Below are 23,515 nucleotides of genomic sequence, written 5' to 3'. Positions count from 1 at the left end.
AATTGCGGGTGCCTACAATTTGGTGAGAATACGCCAAGGCGATGAATGGAAAACGGCATTCAATACCCGGGATGGCCATTATGAATATCTAGTCATGCTCTTCGGTCTTTGCAACGCACCGGCGATATTTCAAGACTTTGTCAATTAAATATTCCAGGACATCCTCAACAAATTTCTCGCTGTCTATCTGGATGACATTTTGATCTTATCCAAGTCTACCCAGGAACAGGTCAGCCACGTTAAACATGTACTGTTACGCCTCTGAGAGAATCACCTATTTGCCAAATTGGAGATTTGTAAATTGGATCAGACCTCCACGGCATTCTTAGGATATATAATTTCCAATTCCGGCTTTTTGATGGATCCTGATAAACTCAAGGCTATTGTAGAATGGCCCCGTCCGACCATTCTCAAAGGTATCCAACACTTCTTGGGCTTCGCGAACTATTATCGCAGATTTATCTGAGGGTTTTCTTCTACGGTAGCTCCTATCATGGCCTTAACCAAGAAAGGTGTAGATCCCACCTTGTGGTCCACAGCTGCCATCCTAGCCTTTGACCATCTGAAGAAAGCCTTCGTGTCCGCTCCTATCCTCACCCACCCTGACCAAAAATTACCCTTTACACTGTAGGTAAATGCATCTGACGTTGGGGCCAGGGCCATCTTATCTCAAAGAAAATCTCCATTGGCAAGACTGCATCCGTGCGCATTAAAAAAAAAAAAAAAAAACGAGAGAAATTATGATGTGGGGAACCGGGAACTACTGGCAATCAAGCTGGCTCTTGAAGAATGGAGACACCTCTTGGAAGGTATGGAAAATCCCATTACTATATTAACCGACCATAAGAACCTCTTTTATATAGAAGGCACTCGTCGCCTAGGAGCCTGACTAGCGCGCTGGTCGCTCTTCTTCTCCCGTTTTAATTACATAATCTCCTTTGTCCGGGATCCAAGAATCTCAAAGCGGACGCTCTCTCACGGCAGTTCCTCACTGAGGAAAAGTTCAAAGATCTATTGGAGACAGTGCTCCTTTCTAAATATATAATTTCTGCTAACTCTGATGTTATGGATAAGATTCGCCGGGATCAATCCCATATCCCAGAGGGTCTCAAAGTTCCAGAGGGTCGCCTCTTCACCGCACCTCTATACCAAAAAAGGGCCCTGGAGTGGTGTAATTCCGCTAAATAATTTGGACACCCAGGCGTTCATAGAACCATTGACCTCGCACAGCGAACCTTTTGGTGGCCAGGTATGCATGCAGACATCAAGGAGTTCATTCCAGCATGTGCTACATGTGCCCGCAACAAGATACCACCCTTGGAGCCATTTGTCTATGGATTTCATAGTAGACCTACCTTCTTCCAAAGGGATGAATACGATTCTCGTCATCGTCGATCGATTCTCAAAACAGACATATTTTATTTCTGGAGGCCTGAAAGGACTTCCAAGCTTGCAGATATCTTTGTTCAGGAGATCTTCCATCTACATGGGGTTCCTCAGACCATAGTTTCCACCCGCGCTTCACCGACTCAAGCCACTGGATTGTCTGGTTCTCTGCTTGGGCCATCTCCTTACATACACTCCGCTGAGCTATCTCTAGCATAGAAGTTGGAACAGCGACGAATCAGAGCGTGGGAATTTTACCACGAGCCGGAGGCTCGCCTGGCTTTACCCAATGAAAGGAGGGGGTGTGCTTAGGCTCGAAAAGCCGGGCGAGTGGGAAATATGAATTAACCACTGTGAAATGCACCTACCTGCAGCATCTTCCCCCAGCCAATCCATTGACACCCACTGGGCAGGCTTCACCAGGTCTGGCAGTCACAAAGAAGCCCCAATGGGGTGACACTTGTTCTCCAGACCTAATACTTCAACCTTCCCTGCTCACCAAATGGTCTTCTCACCTCTGAACATCCTTTCTCGCCTTTGAACTCCAATGTCTATGCAGACATACCGGTGCCTATGTAGATGCCCAGGCTGACTGTATCGACATCTGTTTTAATAAACGTATACTTCTTGGAGAACCTTATACCTGTGTGAGAAATGGGTTTGGGATACTTGGGCTCAAAAACCAGGATTCTGGGGGACCCTTTGTAACCCCTGTGTAATTCACCTTGCGTACCTGCAAATCATGCCTGCACGTTGGGGAGAATTACAGGACTACCGGTAACTTTGTTCCCCGAACTCCTGCAAACAGGATAAATACATTTTGACCCAAATATCGCACCTAAAACTCCAACAACCTAAATCCCATGTTTACCGGATAAGGGGAACATGTAAAACCCCAAACAGGTCAATTTTTTGCTATACTTTAACATTGGGATCTTGGGCTCTGGAACTTGGACTCCAAAACCCAAATGTAGAACTTGTTGGCAGGGCAAAGATATTACATAGGGTTACATTAGACTTCCATATACCCCGCTTCTTTATCTACAGACACGTACCCGCAAATCATACACTATTTGCGGGTAAAATATCAGGACTAACGGTATCTCTGGTCAGCAACACTTTACACAGATTTCAACCCTATTTGCCCCCCAACATCCACTCTTAACCTTCTTTTCCCAAAGTCTTTGTACTGCAGCTATTTCCTAAAAGGGACCCTAACTATACATTTCATCCCAATTTATAATCCTGCAGGGGACAGTATTATGGGGACAGAATTACAGGGCAACTGTGATGATGAGGGGGTACCCAGGCCAGTAAATAAAGGTATTATGCCTGGTTGGGTGCCCCTGAGCCATATTGAGGAATTATAGAGTGCCAGCTCTGCGACCTAGTAATGGCAGTAATACTGTAATTGTATTAAAAATGTCTGTGTGTGTCCCACCAGGTATAAGGTGGTGATAATATTATCCTGGTTTAAATGTGTGTGTTATTGTGCCCATGTTTCCCTGTAACCTGCGCAAAGGAAACATGGTTTTAAAAAGCAGCAGCTTACAGCACAGCACATAGCGTTTAGCTAACTTCGGCTAGAATGGTCCAAGAGTGCTGAGTTTTGCTGTGAGTGCTGCATGAGTAAAATCATTAAAAAGGTTATGCCGCAATTTTTATAGAGATATATTAAAATTGATGAATGAAAGTCCCCCTCTTTTAATTGTGCCAACATTATAGGCATGAGGGGGTTTTCATTGAGGCAGCCGGGACAGCGGAAACAATTAATTATAAGTACCATACTTTAAGGATGCATAGCAGGGAATTCCTGTGAGTGAGTCATGCATAATTTAGCCACAGACTTGTAAGACATCCTGCTGGCATGGTTCCAGGATGTCTAAAAAAGTCCGGAGTTAAAAGGGTTCATACATCTTAAAGTGTTAAGTGGGGAATGGTAAATCCTAGCAGATGTCTGGGTAAAGTAGACAAGATTTTTGCCAGTAAAGGGGGCTTTGTCTGGTATGCTAAGCGGCAAAAGTGCGAGGTTTGCGTATGCCCTTAGCATACTAAGAAGCCCTCTGCCCAGTGCTGTAAGGTACTGGGAACCTGGGGATGGGTGAGCATATTTAGTTCCCAAGCAGCGATTGGCTGCAGAGCTTAAAGATAGGGGTTTTGACTGTTTTAAAAATCCCTGCAGCTGATCGGGAGTTAGATTCATTGTGCGGTACATAGTTGTAACATCGTAACCAAGATTTGTATCCAGCTTCTAAAGTTCATAAGAACTAAAGATTTCCAAACCAATTTTACGGCGGTAGAACGAAGCAAGCAGCTGCGGAGGAGAAACAGGAGTTGCGAGAGACGCCCCTATCCAAAGACTGTTTTCGGCTTTATTTGCACATGTAGCCATGTGTAAAATTGGTGTTACATATCTCTCTCTTTCTGCCAGTAATCCCTGGTAAGAAGGCATTGTTGCCAGTAGTCATCATGGAGGTTTGCCCTCAAACCCTGTGATGTGTCATATGTAGCAAAGGAAGTGACAACATGCTCTGTGTCCACTGTTAGTGACACAGAGGTGGGTCTTTCGGGAGCCTATATATTGCACAGCACTTCCAAAAGTTAGGGGTTGCTGCTCTGTCAAGTAAGAGTTCAAGAGTGTGTCTGCAGCAGTTCAAGGCTGTCTGTCAGTCCAGTGAGTGACAAGCAGATTCTACACTGTGTCCAGGGCTCTGGCAAAGCTGGTAGTCTCCCTTAGGGGAGAGGTGGAAAACCCTAATTGGCAAATTACAGAATCAGGAAGGACCTTCCTTGAGAGGTACAACATGATGATGTGCGGCTAAGTGTCGGCCGCTATGATGGGCAGTCTGCCATGTACCATGCAAATAAAGATGCCCTTGTTCAAGAGACCCTTTTGGTCTGAGAATGGAGTTATTCAGCAAGAAGATGCACCTAGGAGTTCTCTTCCAGAAACTCCTCCCTGCTGTTGTGGGGATCTGGAAGGGATGGAGGCGCTGTACCAACTGTGAGTAGAACTCAGCACTACCTCATACGCTTGTTATGGTGAAATCCCCACCAACATCAAGCAGGAGACTCAGGAGTCCTGTGAGCCAGCAGGTGCACCACACTACACTGAGATGTAACTGGGGGCAGATGATGCACGTAGGGGCCAATATGAGATTGGGGGGGCCTCGAACCGTTACACACACAACTCCCGCTCCTGGGAAATTGTGCCTAAAGTCTCTGTTTCAAAAGATTTAGTTCTGGAAATAGAAGATTTTGTTTTGCCCCGTCCCAGTAAGTGTATTTCAAGTGTTTATTGCAAATAATCGTGTGTGTGTGTTCCTTATGTAAATAAATCACAATTTATTTTGTCTCTTGCTTTGCTCAATCAAAGGATTCGGGTATTAAGGTGTTAAAAGTGCTGGTCTCCCGTGACAGCAACACAATGTACAATATTAGACCCACAAACTGACACTCTCGGCTCTTGACACACAGATTTTAGGGGCAGCCAGCAGGCTTCACCTTTATTATGAAGGTCGGCTACCCCCTACCGTCACACCCAAGACCGCCCCGTGAGGATGGGACTGCTTGGAGAGCAGGGAATGCAAACTTGCCAAGAGAAACAGCGCCTGCGGGGCTCAGACCGGCAACTGATTCCATTAGCCAGTCCTATACCTCCCGCTGGGTAGGCACCTCAGAGTCTGTGGGATACACTGGGCTCTACTCCGCTAAGAGCCCAATCCCCAGATCTGATCATTTGCCTTTTACCGCTCACCATAAGTCCTGGCACCTAGGCGCTCCCAACTTTTGTCCTGATCTTATCATTTCTATGGAACAGCTAAGCCAAATGAATTACTGAGTCTTCTTCCATAGAAATTATAACTCACAGCTGCAAAGCACAATACACATTTACAGGGCTGACACTCAAATCACTTTTCTGTACATTACAATACTGGCTCACTAGACTGGGGAATTGCTTTCATAGGGAATAAAATGCTTTTCTGTTACAGTTACACACAGGCAATTTTACATTCCTGGTTCCCCCGCCACCCCCCCCCCCCCCCAACCTCCATCCCCAGATATTAAATACATGTGGCCTACCTAGTCAGCCAGTTTACACGGTTTTGGGGCAGACAGTCGGGCTTCACCTTGATTATGGAAGACCGGCTGCCCCTACCATCACAGTACACATTTAGCATAAATGTTGCTCCAAATTTGCCTTGATGCATCACAGCAATTTAGTTTAGGAGGAAGTCCAGATAACTTCTAAGTAAACTCCTCTTTGTGAATAAATAAAAGAACTATCCTATCAATTCATAATTTGTTTGGTGCACACATTTAAATAAAAATATACACCACAAACAGGGTTCATATTTGTATGTTGTCAAAACCATTATATACTACAGTATGACAGTGAAACACTGAGTGATGAATTGTATCTAATTTCAGACAAGGGGAGTTTACAGTGAATGTTTCAATCTTCAATAATGTCAGCACTGTATCCCTAACCAAGCAGATATTTGTTGTGAAGGAGCCCTGTCAACCACCTCCTGTGAAACATATGGGACCACAAAAAATTCAGGTATATTAGTTTTTGACAAAATTCTTCGTAATAATGTGACTTATGTTCTTCCCATATGACAAACCAATACAGCCGGTTTAGCAAGGCTATTTCTATTTAATTTCTTCTCATACTAAAGGAGAGACAGACACAGAGACAGACACAGAGACAGACACAGAGACAGACACAGAGACAGACACAGAGACAGACACAGAGACAGACAGAGAGACAGACAGAGAGACAGACACAGAGACAGAGACAGACACAGAGACACACACACACAGAGACACAGACACAGAGACACAGACACAGAGACACAGACACAGAGACACAGACACAGAGAGAGAGACACACAGATAGAGAGACACAGAGAGAGAGAGACACAGAGAGAGAGAGACACAGAGAGAGAGAGAGAGAGAGAGAGACACAGAGCAGAGTGTACTGAGTAAGAGCCAGACAGGCTTCCTGCCAAACCACCGCACCACAGATCACATCTATACCCTACACAGCCTGATCAATAAACACATCCACAACACAAACAAGGGCAAAATCTTTGCTTGCTTTGTGGACTTCAAAAAAGCCTTCGACTCCATCTGGCATCCAGGCCTATTGCTGAAAATACTAGAGAGCGGAATAGGGGGGAGAACATACGACACGATCAAAAGTATGTACTCTGAAAACAAATGCTGCGTGAAAGTAAATAACAAAAGGACAGACTTCTTCCATCAAGGCCGTGGAGTTAGACAGGGCTGCAGCCTGAGTCCCACACTTTTTAACATCTACATCAATGAGCTCGCAGCAGCCCTAGAATCCTCCTCAGCACCTGGGCTCAACTTGGCTGGAACTGAGATTAAGTCTCTACTATACGCAGACGACCTGCTCCTGCTGTCTCCAACAGAACAAGGCCTCCAACAGAAACTGGCAATACTAGAAAAATTCAGCCAGACCTGGGCACTCTCTGTGAACCTAGAAAAAAACAGAATAATGGTATTCCAAAAAAAATCAAAAAAACATCCAACCATATCTCAATTCACACTGGACGACAATGCACTGGAACAGACAATGAGCTACACATACCTTGGTCTAACAATCAGCTCATCAGGGAAATTCAACCTGGCCATAAATACACTGAAGGAGAAGGCCCGCAGAGCATTTTATGCAATAAGGAAACAGGTGTACCACCTCAAACCACCAATAAGAATCTGGGAGAAAATATTCAACAGCATCATCACACCCATCCTTCTGTATGGCAGCGAGGTGTGGGGCCCTGTAAAATACCCAGACTCCACAAAATGGGATACCAGCCCAACAGAAATACTGCATCTGGAATTCTGCTAACACCTTCTCCAAGTACACAGGAGTACATCAAACAATGCATGCCGGGCTGAGCTGGGCCGCTTTCCTCTACTGCTCACTGTACAGAAGAGAGCACTGACATTCTGGGCTCACCTAAACACCAGCCACCCACAGTCTTACTGCTACAGAGCAATGCAAAGTCAGGACCTCCTCACTAAACCCTGTGCCATCAAACAACTTGTCCTCTCACTCCAAGGACAAAACCCCACACAGATTAACAACCTGCCGAAAAAAGAAATCAACTCAATCGCCAACGAAATGAAGAAGCAGTATGTGACAAGATGGGAAAATGATATCCAACGCTCAAAGAAGCTGGAGACCTACCACAGCCTACAGAGAGAATACACTCTGGCACCCTACCTACTGAAGGTAAAAGACCCAAAACAGAGACAGACCCTGAGCCAGTACAGAATAAGTGCCCACAGCCTAGAAATAGAAACAGGCAGGCACAGACAGAACTGGAAGCCCCGGGAGATGAAACTGTGCCAAAGATGTGAGCTAGGTGAGGTAGAAGATGAAACTCACTTCCTGTTGCGTTGCACACAATACTCTGAAGTGAGGAGTGCCCACCTAGAGAAACTCACTGCTGTTATCCAGAACTTTAATAATACAGAAGAGAACCAAAAAATAGCGATCCTTCTGGGAGACGATGAAAACACAGCAGAACTGGCTGCACACTATATCAGCACCTGCCACAAGCTGAGAGACGTACACTAACCCCCACACCCCTGTGTGAAACTGTTACCCATATACCCTGCAATCATTATACCTTACCCCCTAGTATTCGTGTAATTATTGTCCCCCACCACCTATTATTCACGCTTTGGCAATACTGAAATGTTCTTTCGTCATGCCAATAAAGCTGATTTGATTTGAGAGAGAGACACAGAGAGAGAGAGCGACACAGAGCGAGAGACACAGAGAGAGAGAGAGACACAGAGAGAGAGAGACACAGAGAGAGAGACACACAGAGAGAGACACACACAGAGAGAGAGACACACAGAGAGAGAGACACAGAGAGAGACACACAGAGAGAGAGACACAGAGAGAGACACACAGAGAGAGACACACAGAGAGAGACACAGAGAGAGAGACACACAGAGAGAGACACAGAGACACAGAGAGAGACACACACAGAGAGACACACACACAGAGAGAGAGAGAGAGACACAGAGACACCGAGAGAGAGAGAGAGAGAGAGAGAGAGAGAGAGAGAGAGAGAGAGAGAGAGAGAGAGAGAGAGAGACAGAGACACACAGAGAGAGACACACAGAGAGAGAGACAGACACACAGAGAGAGACACACAGAGAGAGACACACAGAGAGAGAGACACAGAGAGAGAGACACAGAGAGACACCGAGAGACAGACACAGAGACACAGAGAGAGACACAGAGACACAGAAAGAGAGACACAGAGAGACAGACACAGAGACACAGAGAGAGACACACAGAGAGAGACACAGAGAGAGAGACACAGAGAGAGAGACACAGAGAGAGAGACACAGAGAGAGAGACACAGAGAGAGACACAGAGAGAGATACAGAGACACAGAGAGAGACACAGAGACACAGAGAGAGACACAGAGACACAGAGAGACACAGAGACACAGAGAGAGACACAGAGAGAGACACAGACACAGAGAGAGACACAGACACAGAGAGAGACACAGAGAGAGAGAGAGAGAGAGACACACACAGAGACAGACACACACGCACACAGAGAGAGAGAGAGAGACACACGCACATACACGCATAGAGAGAGAGAGACACACACGCATGCACAGAGAGAGAGAGAGACACACACACATGCACAGAGAGAGAAAGACACAAACGCACACAGAGAGAGAGAGAGACAAACGCACACACATGCATAGAGTGAGAGAGAGACACACACACACACAGAGAGAGAGAGAGACACACGCACACAGCGAGAGAGAGAGACACACACGCACACAGTGAGAGAGAGACACACACGCACACACACACACACAGAGAGAACAACACGCACACAGCGAGAGAGAGACACACACTCACGCACACAGAGAGAGAGAGACACACAAACACAGAGAGAGACACACACGCACACAGCGAGAGAGAGAGACACACACGCACACAGCGAGAGAGACACACACGCACACACATGCACAGAGAGAGAGAGAGAGACACACACATGCACACAGAGAGAGGCACACAGAGATAGAGAGACACACGCACACACACACAGAGAGAGAGAGAAAAACAGAGAGAGACACACACACACAGACAGAGACAGAGACACAGAGAGAGACACAGAGGGAGAGAGACACAGAGGGAGAGAGACACAGAGGGCATGAGACACAGAGGGCATCTGTCTAAAATGTGTAATTTCCTCTGTCACTATACTGCTAGAACTTCAGTGCATGCTCTTATTATCTCCTGTCTTGACTTGGTAATCTACTATTGGTCTCCCTGTCTCACAAGCTTCTCCTTTGCAATTTATCCAAAATTCATTTAACGCTTTTCCAGAAAAATGTCTTCTCATCTACTCCCTCAATCAATCTCCTGGCTGCACCTATAAACTGCTCCTCGACTTCAAAGCTCTACATTGTTCTCCCTCTCTATATCCCAGCTTCAGTTTCTTACTGTACTTGTGCTTGTCTCTTGCACCTACTGTACAGTAGCTCCTGAGTCCTTTCACCACTATCACTGCCACAAATATTTTCCCTCTCTATACCCTATCTGTGGAACTCCATTATTCTCAGTACAGAAGAGCATCTTTTCTCTCCACCTTCAACTCAAATATAAGAGTACATCCTTTATTCTGAACTCTTTTTCCCCATACTCATTAAGACATTTACAATTACTCTTGGTCAGACACTGCCATGCATTACTTTCTCTTCATCCCTTACTGTCTCTGTACTGTAAGTCTAACAACATACCATATGTGGGAACAGACTGGTTTTCCTATTGTCTACTTTTACATTTTATGCACTTATTGCATTATAATTCAAAATGAATGCATCATATTGTCCTTTTTGGAAAGTATTGCATACATTGTTGGTGCATTGTTTGTGCAATATAAACATAACCCTACCTCGAGTAAATCATATCTGGTATGTTTTGTAGCTACTGTAATTTAATAACATATTTACTTTTTTCCTATAGGTTCGAAGATATCAACACTTACATCTCGGAGTTACCTTTGAAGCTGCAATATTGTGTAACATCTCTCAAGGCCTTCGCTATTTCTGGTCTTTTGTCAAGTCAAATGGAAATCTATTAGCCCTACCTTCTCATATTGATAATACAAAACAAACAATCACCCTTCCAAGATTCTTCCTCGATTATGAAAATTATACAGCTGTAGCTCGAGTATGTTTGCATTATAAAAACGCATATCCATGTAACCGCTTTGCTCTTGGAGAGGATGGGGACTGCTTTGCAATTACAAACATCTGCACTAAGTTGTGTGTAAATTTGACCCCAATGACCTTGAGATTGGCATAGAGCATAAAGTCTTTACTGATGACACTAAATTGTGTAAGGTAGTAAAATTAGAACAGGATGTCATTTCTCTGGAGAAAGAGTTGAATAGACTGGAAACTTGGGCAGGTTAATGGCCGATAAGGTTTAATACAGATAAATGTAAAGTTATGCATTTGGGAAGCAAGAATAAACAGGCGACTTACAAATTAAATGGGGATACATTGGAGGAATCCATGATGGAAAAGGATTTAGGAGTGCTTGTAGACATCAGGCTTAGCAATAGTGCCCAAAGTCATGCCGTAGGTGTAAAGGCAAACACGATCTTATCTTGCATTAAACAGGCAATGGATGGAAGGGAAGTAAACATAATTATGCCCCTTTAGAAAAGACAATATGGAACTAGAGAGAGTGCAGAGAAGAGCCACCAAATTAATAAAGGGGATGGACAATCTAACTTATGAGGAGAGGCTAGCTAAATTAGATTTATTAACATTAGAAAAGAGGCGTCTAAGAGGGGATATGATAACTACAGTATTGTATATACAAATATTCGGGACAGTACAGGAAGCTTTCAAAAGAACGATTCATCCCAAGGGCAGTACAAAGGACTCTGGGGCATCCCGTAAGATTGGAGGAAAGGAGATTTCACTAGCAACAAAGGAAAGGGTTCTTTACAGTAAGGGCAGTTAAAATGTGGAATTCATTACCTATGGAGACTCTGATGGCAGATACAATAGATTTGTTCAAAAAAAAGGTTTGACATCTTTTTAGAAAGAAAAGGTATACAGGGATATACCAAATAAGTAAACATGGAAAGAATGTTGATCCATGGAATAATCTGATTTCCTTCCTTCCAAGAATTGGCATTTATTTTTCCCTTTATGAGATATCATTGGATGATATGACACTGTTGTCTAAATTTAGCATAGGTTTAACTTGATTGATGTACTGCTGCGGCCGAGTTTATTCGAGCATTTGCCCGGTCTCGTCCGCAGCAGTAACCTGGCGCGCGCCGGAGTGTGCCAGGCGCGCGCCGAAGACACGGAGGAGCGCCCTCCGATCGGGGCTTTCTCCCTCCCCTCGCCGGGTCCGCCGGGTGCCCCGGAACCCCCTGCCGCTGTCCCCCACATCGCGGGACACCAGGGCTCCCTCGGGGAGCCCTGGACGCGCGTGCAGGGGGCGCAGGCACCCGATGACGCGTGACCGCGCATCGGTGATGCGCGGCACGCCGAGGGGATGCGGCTAGCAAGCCGGGACATGTCCCGGCTTGCGGTACTAGCCGTTAGCTAATAAAACGTGTCGCCACTGTATGTCTTTTTTCAACCTCATCTACTATGTGTGTGTGTGTACATATATATATATATATATATATATATATATATATATATATATATGTACATATATATGTATATAAGTTAAACGCTTGTCACAGGAGACTTAATAACACATTTATATTTTGTAGATCCTTATTGAGCAGAAAAAGTTGAGCAAAATAAACTGAGATTTATTCCTTTGATAGGCAAAAACACAACAACTGCAGAATACACTTAATAATTACACTTACTGGTATAGGAACAGGGGATAATGTCCAGAAAGGTGCAAAGCACCAGAAGATTATCTTTTAAAATGTAGACCTTTAGTAAATATTAATATTTACAGTTGCTTTATGCTTTACTGTGGAGGGTTTTTGTCACTTTTTTTACCCACCATAACCTTAATAATTGTGGTGAATACCTAGTCTAGTCTCAACGAGCATTGCCAGTAACCAACATCACGCTGATGATACCCATCAAGGTTGAAACATGTCTGTGAGTGGGTTTACTGGCTTTGCATTTCATCCCAGCCTCTGTCTAAAAGCTGTGTTTAAAACAGTATGCATTGGCTTGAGGATTTGCTTGTGTAATACGAGCTTGAGACAAAAGGTGGCACTGTGTGCTCATTTGCATGTCATTTCCCAGAATCCCTTGCTGCAGTGGAAACGCTGTGTGCTTGGTGATAATGGGGAGAGACAGCGTTGCAGACCTGTCTAAGACATGCAAACGAACATACAGTAATATTTACAGTTGCTATATATATATATATATATATATATATATATATATATATATATATATATATATATATATATATACACACACAGTGTTCGACAAACCTATACATTTGCACGCCCCGGGTGAGTGAATTTAACATCGTGGCGAGCTCCTATTGGCCCAAGCAGCACACGTGTGGTACTAGGTGGCGAGTAGATTTTTTTGTGATTTGTCGACCACTCTATATAATATATACACACACACACACACACACACAATGTAATATTTACTTAGAAAACATGTCTTGTGTACTGTAAACATGCATCATGATGCCCTTGTATAACAAAAGCCTTCTGCCTTCTATAACTACTTTAAAATTATTCCTTAAGTTCGCTTAAGTATCTATTCATTATTTACAATGTATTTGATTGAATATTTATGTTTTAGGTTCAGATTGTTGGCAATGTGGTGTATAGTAATTACACTGTACCCATTGAAGTTCCCCCTAGTGACCCAGTCAGTGTGATTACAGAAGGAACCCATCTTTTTATAGACACAAAAACAGTTAAAGATTTTACGCTGAATGGAATGGCCTCTTTTGACCCAGATAATCCTGACGCTCATTTGAGGTAGGTGGTTAAAATGCATGACATTGGTGCTACAAGAATACTTTAGAGCTTGAATTTTACATTCAGATACCGCTCCCTAACCATTCAGAGGATTGTTCCTCTGGTGATGATAATTAGCAGTGATTCATTGTAGCTTAAGTATGAAAGCTGTGACTCTCATATCTGCATTGACTATCGATGCTTGTGCATGTCGCTTCCAGTAGCTCCGTCTTTTTGCTATGATTGGATGCAGCTCTCAACCTCTTTTTTCTTCAACTCTCCAACCATTTCTGCTACTGTTTTAAGACAATGATTTACTAACTGATGATAGAAAAAAAAATATGATGGGCTTGCAATGATCAATTGGTCTATTAAATAGACTGCCTTTTTTCCTCTTGCTACCTTAAAACCAATTACTATTTAACCCCATACCCGTGTCTATCACAGGCATTGCTTCAGTCCTTTAGTACAGCGGTGCACAAACTTTTTGAGCTCCCAATGTCTCCGTGTCAATGACGTCGCGGGTCATGTGACGTCACGTGACCCCACTGCGTCAGTTGACGCGCGTTGCAATGGCGACGCATCGCTGAAGACCAGTCTGGCAGCAGGTAAGTGAGTTACAGAGGCCTCACGCCTCCCCCGGCATTTAATTTAAATGACGTGGGGAAGAGCGTGAGGCCTCTGTACCGCTTGCGCCCCCCCATAGAAATTCTCCTGCCTCCCAGTTTGCACACCATTACTAGTATATTAGCTTTTAGCACATACAATGTACTGTAGTTCAACATTTTTTCTAGTATTAGTTTTGGAGAGAAGAAAATTCAATTACACATTTTAGTGGTAAAGTAAAAAATAACCCGGCATTTATATAATATGGTGGCTAAATTACCCAATAAAATGAGCAAACTCTGAGTTCATGTGGTATAGATGAAAGTGAGGAAAAAAAGGTGCGCGCCGAGTATTAAAGCTGCAGTTCAGTCAATATCCTGCATGTGTGTTTTTTTTTTTTTTCAATGTTTTTATTAGGCAATTAAACAATACAACAATCATAGCAAATATCACAGCCTAAAAAAAAAAAATTTGAACAACTTTTCTGGGGGAGAAGCAGAGTGGCAACTGGAGTTGCCAGAGAAAAGGGGGCATGCCTTTGGAGAAGGAAGGCAAAGAGAGGGGGGGGGGGGGTGTGAAGGAGGAAGGGGAGGGAAGGGGGGATGTGGGGGGGTGGGTAACCCATTTGGCTGTTGTAGGTTCTCTATTTCGGACAGTTTTTTAGTCCCTTACGGGGAGGGGGTGGGCCTCTGACCCGCCAGAGTTGGCTGACACTCTCTAGTAAGGAGGATCCAGGGTTCCCAGATATCCTCAAAGGCGGGGACTTTTTGTCTAACGATGGCAGTAAGCCTTTCCATAATCATCACATCACCGATTCTGTTTTTGATTGTGTTCAGTGCTGGCGTGGTCGTTTTCCTCCAGGAGGCCGCAATACAGCATCTAGCCGCGGTAAGAATGAAGGATATTAATTTCCTGGTGGGCCGGACAATGTCTGGCATTGGGGCGGCCAACAGGTAGGTCAGTGGTTCAATAGGTATTTCTAGGTCGGTGACCTCTTTTATCAAAATTTGGACCTTGGCCCAGTATTTCACAATATCTGGACAGGACCACCAGATGTGGACCATGTCCCCTCTATTACCACAGCCTCTCCAGCATAGGTCTGATGCCAGAGGGTAGATCTGGTTTAATCGTGCTGGGGTAAGATACCAGCCAAACATGATCTTGTAAATATTTTCCTTAATTGTAGTACATAGGGAGGTTTCTGAGGCTGCCTGCCAGATTTCTTCCCAAGTCTCTCTTTCTATATTCATACTCAGGTCTGCTGACCATCTGAGCATGTAGTCATGCTGTGTGGGAGTCGTTGAGTGCTCTAATGCATTATATATTTCCGAGATTAGACCCTTCTGGTGAGTCTTAACCTCGCAAAGGTGTTCGAACTTAGTGAGAGTGGGGTATTCTGGAAGAGGACAAGTGGTCCGTACAAAATTTCTGATTTGTAGATATTTGAATATGTCCAATTCTCTAATTTTATATTTAGTCCTCAGTTCTTGATAGCTCAGGAGCTTCCCTAGGCTCAGAAGATCAGCAATCGCCTCTATACCCCGTGTGTTGAATTGGACGAACAGTTTAGATCAACATCCCGGAGGGAATTTCGGGATGTTAAAGATAGGGGTCAGTTGAGAGCTTGTTGAGGAGAGGTCATATTTAAATTTGCATCTATTCCAGACGTCCCACGTGTATCGTGAGGCCTGCAGTTTAAGATTATATATGTGCCCATCTCCTCTGTCCAGGCTGCAGAGGTAGGCTTGCAAAGAAGGCATTTTGGCATATTGAGTCTCTATTTTTACCCAGCAACAGCGGGTCGGGTCTGAGTCCCACATTACTACCTGCTTGAGCTGGGCAGCTAGGTAGTATTTATATAAATCTGGTACACCTAACCCCCCTCTGGATCTCGCGGCCATCAGGACCGATCTGGCTACTCTGGGCCTCTTGCCCTGCCAAATGAAGTGGAGCAATCTGTTCTGTATGTATTTTAGATCAGTGGCCGGAACGTGGATCGGGAGTGTCTGAAAAAAGTATAACATTCTTGGGAGTATATTCATTTTTGCGGAGATCATCCTCCTGAACCACGAGATCTGGTAACCTTCCCACTGATCTAGATCCTTTTTGATCTTGTCCCATAACTTCGGCTAGTTGTCCCGGTATAAATCCCGATAGTGCCTTGACACATTAATTCCCAGATACTTAATGTGTGAAGGGCACCATCTATAGCTAAAATTTAGTTTAAGGAGTTTGACTACGGGATCTGGGAGGCTAAGATTTAGGGCCTCTGATTTGTCGCTGTTTATTTTATATCCTGATACCTTTCCAAACTCCGTCAGTTCCATCTGAAGGTTAGGGAGGGAAGTTAGGGGCTTAGTCAAAGTTAGAATAATATCATCAGCGAAAAGGGAAATTTTGTATTGTTCTTTATCGAGGGGGATACCCTGGATATTCGGGTTTTGTCTTATTCTAGTCGCCAGTGGTTCGATCGTGAGGGCGAAAAGGAGAGGGGAGAGGGGGCATCCTTGTCTGGTTCCATTGCGAATTTGGAATCGTTCGGGGCCTCCACCTGATAGTCTTACTGAGGCTGACGGGTTTTGATATAGCTCTTGGACACCCTTCAGGAACGAATCTTTGAACCCAAATTTTGTCAGTGTTTGATCTAAAAATAGCCAGTCAATTCTGTCAAATGCCTTCTCTGCGTCAAGGTTTAGTAGCATCGCCTTTGCTCCTGAAAGGTGGGCGTGGTCAACTAGGTTAATGATTTTACGGGTATTGTCTGAGGCCTGGCGGCTCAGGATAAACCCGACCTGGTCCATGTGTATTAGTCTCGGGAGGATAGGATTAAGTCTGTTCGCCAAGATTTTACTATATAATTTTAGATCATTGTTCAACAGTGAGACTGGTCTATAACTTCCGCATTGGGTGGGGTCCTTCCCTTCTTTGAGTATTATAGCCAGATTGGCGGACGACATTGAAGACGGGATAGGACTCCCTTCTAAGAATGAGTTGAACAAGCTCAATAGATGGGTGGACAAGATGGGGAGAAATTTCTTATAGTAGGCATTTGTAAAACCATCAGGGCCCGGCGTTTTGGAGATTTTTGAAGCCTTTACAGCCATTTCTAGTTCTTCAGCTGTGATTGTGGCATTCAAGATAAGATTTTCCTCCTCTGTTAGCGAGGGGAGATCGCAATCTGCTAGATAATCAGTGGCTGCTGATAGTTCCTTTAAGCCTGGGTTAGCAGAGTGGGCCCTTAGGTTATATAATTTGGTATAAAATTTGGAAAATTCCTCCGCTATTTTTTCCCCGTTATATAGAAGCTCACCAGAGCCGTTCCGGATCGCCGTTATTTGCGATCTTTTTTGTATACCTCGTAACTTGCTAGCAAGAAGTCTATCGGCCTTGTTCCCTTTATCATAATACCTCTGACCCATCCATTTGAGAGCTTTTTCTACGTTATCCAATTGAATGATTCTTAATTCGCTTCTAGCAGTTGTCAGCTGTTTATAAATTCTCCGGGAGGGATTATTTTTGTGCTGCTGCTCTAAGCTGATTATTTTGTCAGTAAGATCCTTGGTTAGTTTGAGTTTAGTTTTTTTCCGGTGGGAGGCAATCGAGATGAGATTTCCTCGGATTGTCGCCTTATGGGCTTCCCACAGGTTTGCTGGAGATGAGACGGACCCTGCGTTTATGCGAAAGTATTCCCTAAGGGATTTTTTGAGCTCCAGAACTGTCCCATAGTGATTCAGTAAGGAGTCGTTAAGTCTCCAGCAATACGAGATCGTTTTCACAAATGGAATGGATAGGGTCATGGTGATGGGAGCATGATCTGACCACGTGATTGGGCCGATATCTGAGTGTGTGGTGGCTTCTAGAATGTTTTTGGTAGCAAGAAAGTAGTCAATACGGGAATAGGTCTGGTGAGGTGCCGAGTAAAAGGTGTAATCTTTTTGCCCCTGATGTTGTGTTCTCCAAATGTCCAAAAGAGAAAAGTCGCCCATAATGTCTTTAAATTTTTTCCCCAGTCTTTGTGACTGAGTGGAATGTTGTCATCCTGGGAGGCTCGATTTGTCTTCTCTTGGGTTGAGAGCCATGTTTAGGTCCCCTGCGATAAGTAGCGAGGATAGGTACTGTGGGTCAATTTCTTCCAGAACTTTTTTAAAGAATTCTGTCTGGTTCTCGTTTGGGGCGTATAGGTTAATAAGGGCGATTGCCGTGCCTGAAAGTGAGCCGTATACCACAATAAATCTTCCCTCTGGATCGGCCTGAATTTTTGTTAGATTAAATGGGGTACCCTGACGAATCAGAATGGCAACCCCTCTGCGTTTGCTACTAAATGATGAGAAATAGCTCAACGGATACGCTTGCTGAAATGTTTTAGGCGGCTCCTGAGATGTGAAGTGTGTCTCCTGGAGGAAAACCACATCACCGCCCGACTTCTTTATTTCCTGGAGAGCCAGGCGTCTCTTCCTATTGTTATGTAGGTCCTAAACATTTAGGGAAACAATTTTTAATGCTTTTTGGTGAGACATTTTGTCTAAAGCTTTTGTTGACCCGTGGGTGGTATCCCCTCTGGTTTGGGGGGGGGGGAGGCTTGAGAGGGAGTCTCGGTAGCGGGAGTTTCCTGCCTTACAGGGGAATCGGCGTGTATGTTTTCGTTGCAGTAGTGCTAGAAACAAACAGCCAAAATGGGGAGGAGGAGAGGGAGGGTTGGGTGGGGAACCGCTGGGACAGTAACAGCGGGTAGAAGAGGAAGAGAAGAAAGTCGACCCTAATGGGGTCTAAAAGGTTGAAAACCGGCCTAATCTAAGAACCGGCTGGTGTGGTATAAGACCCTTGGGGGCGGGTCCGGTAACAGTCTCCAGCAGAGGCGGGCTGGGTGGAGACCCTTAACTGTCTAAGGTTACACCCGAGCATATTTTCTCTAGGGTATCCTAGTTGAAGAGGCTTCTAGGGAACCTATTGCCGGCAGGGCAGATAGGATCTATGCGGCCAACGCCCCATGTCCCTTCGTGTGGTTGAGATTGAAGGGGAGGAACTTCTTTGGGTTTCCCATGTAGTGAAGTGTGGGTGAGGTTGGGAGTCCGGGAGGAAGGGGAGGGGAGTGGGTAAGGGCTGGTGGGAGTGGGGGGATGAGTTGCTGGTATGAGGGTGGGTGCATAGGGATAGAGGGGGACGAGGGGGGGGGGAGAAAGGGAGGACCAAAAAGGAAAAGGAAAGATAAAATAAAGAGGAGGGAGGGGGGGAGGGGGGTGAATAGAGGTGGGAGGGTGAAAGGTCAGTTCATGTACATATCCCCCTTTGTATTCATTTTAGTTAGCATGAAACACGCAAAGTACACAGTACATATTCCTTGACCACCAGGGTAGGTAGTACCAACATTTTGGAAAAGGCTATATACTCTTGATATCTGGTGGGATAATATTATTAGGAGTCATCTCCGGGAAGGTAGGATCCTTGGGGGGAGGGAGGGGGAGAGAGGGGAGGGGGGGTGGGCAGAGGGGGAGGGGTTGGTTGCGAGAATAGGGGGAGGGGATGAAGGAGAGGGGAGGGGGGGGAGTGTGAGAAAGGGAGGGGAGAGAGGAAGGGGGGGATGGGGGTAAGGGTGGGGGAGTAGCAGGTATGAGGGGGGGCACAAAGAAAAGAGGGGAGTGAGGAGGGAGGGGGGTAGGGGGGAGAGGAGCGGGAGGGGACAGCAACAGGGTGGGGAGGGGGGGGATTGAGATGGGTGGGGGAGGGGTCATTTAATGGATATAACCCGCTTCGTATTTATTTTGAACATCAAAGAGCATATAGCCTGTATCCCCAGGTAGGGCCGTAGTAGCCCTTGAAAAAGGGCAATAGACTCCTGGTACCTGTTTGGCTGACGTAATTAGGGATTATTTCTTTAAAATTCAGTCTGAACATCAGGAAACATATAGAGTATACAGTATATAGTCCGTGGCAGCCAAGTTAGACATTGACAACATTCATAAAGAAAGCTATAGGCTCTTGGTACCTAATGTAGGTTAGGGAATTAGATATAATCATCAAACCACATTTAACCAGTACAAAAAAACATTCAATTGAACAGGTGTTTGAAATTTTCAGTGTTTAGGGGGAACCGCTGCCTCCTGCTTTTAGTCTGGGCAGTGTCTCACTCTCCTGTGTGTTGTTGGAGACAGTTTTAGCAGAGTAAGGGGGTAGACAGTTGGTGGGGATGGGGGTGGGAAGGGATTGGTGGTAAGGGTGGGAGGGGGGGAGGGAGAGGGGAGAGAGAGGGGGGAGAAGGGGGGGGTGTGGTGGGAGGGGGGGGGGAGATACGGCATATGAGTAGTGATTTGATCCGGCAAAAGTGCACCTTTGAGCTCATGTACATAGGAACCGTATGGGTTGTACCACTGTATATCAGCAGAAACGACAGTTTGTCTCAGCCTGTAAGTGAGGCGAGAGTAATAACCTATGCTCTATTCGGAGCGATAACAATAACGATAGCAACAACAGCAACAACATTTCATGGGGTACTGAATCAAAGGGGGGAACATCTATAGGGTTAGCATTGCCCTATCAGAGCACCGGTGGTCGGGGTTCCGTGGGGGATGGGGAGGGGGTTGTTATGGGGGAGGGGGGGGAACACGTAAGAGAGAGGGGGGGGGGAGAGAGGGGAGGGAGGGGGTGGGTAGAGGGAAAGGGGGGGTGTCTTGGGAGATGGAGGGAAGGAGTCGGTATCCAATCATAATAAACCTTCTAGTGGGGGGTAACACAACAATAGGGTAGTAATGGGGGAACCATACTGAATTTAGGGTGGTAGAGAGAGTCTAAGAGGGGAATGTATGTGGGTACAACAGTTTTACAGACCCTGTCCTTAGGCGTTTGTCCACTGATGGGCGTGGGCGGGACTGAGAAGTCTTGCGCTGTTGGCATTCTTCCAGGGAGGGAGGGGGAACCAGGGATCCGGTGAGAAAGCTAGAAAGCCTAGGGAGGTCCCCTCGGCTGAGGGGGGGAGCACCGGGCAAACTTGAACTGGGAGTGACGTGTGACCCTTCGGATGGGGGTCACTCGGGAGCCCTGGTGTTCTGGTAGAAGTACCGCCTCCGGGTTCAGGCGAAGCTTCCGTCGGCGCCGGATGTGAGCCGCGCACATTGTTGATGTCAGTCGTGGCTCGTCAGTAGACCTCGTGGCGCTCCGCGGACGGGGACGTCCTCACCGGGCGCCATTTTGTGGAGGGAGATTGCAGCTCGTCGGAGGGATCCACGTGGGCCGGTAAGGTCGCTCCGGGCGCTATTTTGAGGAAATTTCGGAGCAGGCGATGGTGTTCTCCCCGACGGGAACCGAGGCTTGCTGCGGAAATCCGATGTTGGCTGCGCGGTGTCCGTCGTCCGATTGTCTTTGGTAAGACTGCTGGATCCGGGAAGGAAGAAGGATGCTTAGCGGCTGCGGCTCGGAAGCCTTCCACGTGGGGAGTAAAGGCCGCTTCAGGTGCCATTTTGAAGGAGTTTCGGGGCTGATGGTGGCGTGGACCCGGGCGGGAAGCTTGATTGACTGTGGACCTCTCTTTATTTGTCCCGGGATTGTCTTTGTTCCGCAATCCGCTCCGAGGCTCTCACAGGTTGGTCATCTTTATCCTGGTTTCGTTTACCAGCTGGGTGGGCAGATTGGAGGGAATCCACGGGAAGGCCCAGAGCTTTTGCTAGGTGTACCATGTCCTCTGGGTGCCGGATGGTAAGGAATTTACCCTTGTGGGGAATAATCAATTTAAAGCGAAAACCCCATTTATATTTTATTCCTTTCTCGCGGAGGAGTAACGTTAGGGGACGCAGCGCTTTGCGTCGATCCACTGTCAGCTTGGAGAGGTCATTATAGACCTGAAGCGGTTCGCTTCGGAACGTGATCGTGTCCCTCTCTCTGCTAGCTCCTATTAGTTTGTCTTTGGTGGAGTAGCTGTGGAGTCGCAAGATCACGTCCCGCCGACGGTTTGGGTCCTCGGAGCGCGGGCCCAGGGCTCTGTGCGCCCTATCAAGTTCCATATCCCGGGGTTCAAGGTCTGGGCATATGGAGAGGAAGAAATCATTCAGGTATGCTCGTAGATGCGTGGGTAGTACCGCCTCAGGGATGCCGCGGATCCGCAGGTTCTGGCGGCGATCCCTGTTTTCCTGATCTTCCAATCCGTCTCGGAGCGTATTTATTTCTTGGCCCAGGCATATAATCTCATCATCGGCCTCCGATTGGTGGTGTAAGGTCTCATCCAGTCTGGTTTCCAGTGTGGTAGTGCGTTCCTGCAGACCCTGGATATCATGCCTAATTTCCGCCACCGCGTCCTTTATATGGCCTGTAATGAACGTTGGAGTTTGGCATGGAGTTCCTCCAGATATTCCTTCGTGATCCCGTCCGGGGAAGGGGGGGTCTCAGTAGGGCTTGCTGTGTCTGAGAGGCCTTGTTTGCCTCGTGGGCCCGAAGCCTGGACGCCATCTTGCCTTCTACTCCCCGTCTCAGCGGGCTGTTTTGCAGGGGTGAAGTACTTGCCCACCCCCTGAATCGGGGGATTTTTCCCCTTATTAGCCATCCCACTGGTTTTAGAGGGTCGTCAGGGGCTTTTTTCGGGGTTTTTGCCCGGGGTGAAAAGGCTAAAATCAGCGGTTATTTAGGTGGGTCTCCGGAGCTCAGCCTTTACCCGTCTGTCCTGGATGATGTCATCGGCACGCCCCATGTGTGTTTTTTTTTAATAAATCAGTTCTGTACTGTGAGAAAATACTTGTAGCATTTTCTTTTTTTTTTAAAACAACTTTGAAAGACAATTTTTTATGTATTCTAATGTAACGAGCATTTTTGTTTCTATAGCAACCCTTTAGAAAGGCACAAGCCCTTCCTTTAATGTAACAGGCTCTGGCACACCCCTTTGTGAGTCCTGCCCCCACCACAGCCATGCACGTGCATGAGCACAAATGTATCAGTCATTGCCTGGTCACATGATCTTCCCCCAGAACTGACAGAGCAGCAGCAGAAAAGGAGTAGCTCAGAATTAATTAATTAAACCTTATTCCATTGCACGTGTGTAGTTAATGTTAAATATTAACAACTCATTTAAAATCAAATCTGTATATATAATACTGTAAACAATATGTATATTTAATTTTATGTGAATGTGTACAATTCAATGTGTTATTAAAATTAATAATGACTTGTTCTTGTATAGCGCTGCTAGTTTTACATAGCACTTTACAGAGACATTTTGCAGGCACAGGGCCCTGCGGAGCTTAGGTGTGTATGTATGTGTTTGTATGATATAGATATATATGCACACGCACACATATACATGCGCACGCGCACACATACACATACACGTGCACACGCACACATATACATGCACATACGTATACATGCGCACACGCACACATACACACATACATGCGCTCACGCACACATACATGCGCACACGCACACACATGCGCACACGCACACATACATGTACACATATACACGCACACAAACATGCGCACACGCACACATAAACATGAACACACGTATACATGCGCACACACAAACATGCGCACACGCGCA

At 45.8% G+C, this 23,515-nt stretch overlaps 1 protein-coding gene across 1 annotated transcript in view; it reads left to right on the top strand.

Moving 5' to 3' along the window:
• LOC142488223 (polycystin-1-like protein 1) overlaps positions 1–23,515 on the top strand; it is a 298,659-nt gene that overhangs the window by 211,930 nt on the left and 63,214 nt on the right. The window contains exons 9-11 of the mRNA XM_075588596.1: positions 5,818–5,950; positions 10,429–10,635; positions 13,227–13,408. Of these exons, the coding sequence (XP_075444711.1) occupies positions 5,818–5,950; positions 10,429–10,635; positions 13,227–13,408 (522 nt within the window). The remainder of the gene's footprint in view (positions 1–5,817; positions 5,951–10,428; positions 10,636–13,226; positions 13,409–23,515) is intronic.

Source organism: Ascaphus truei, chromosome 2, assembly GCF_040206685.1.
Source record: "Ascaphus truei isolate aAscTru1 chromosome 2, aAscTru1.hap1, whole genome shotgun sequence".
NCBI classification, from domain to species: Eukaryota; Metazoa; Chordata; class Amphibia; order Anura; family Ascaphidae; genus Ascaphus; species Ascaphus truei.
Note: the sequence above shows the minus strand (reverse complement) of the source record. Positions and strands in the feature narration are given on the sequence as shown.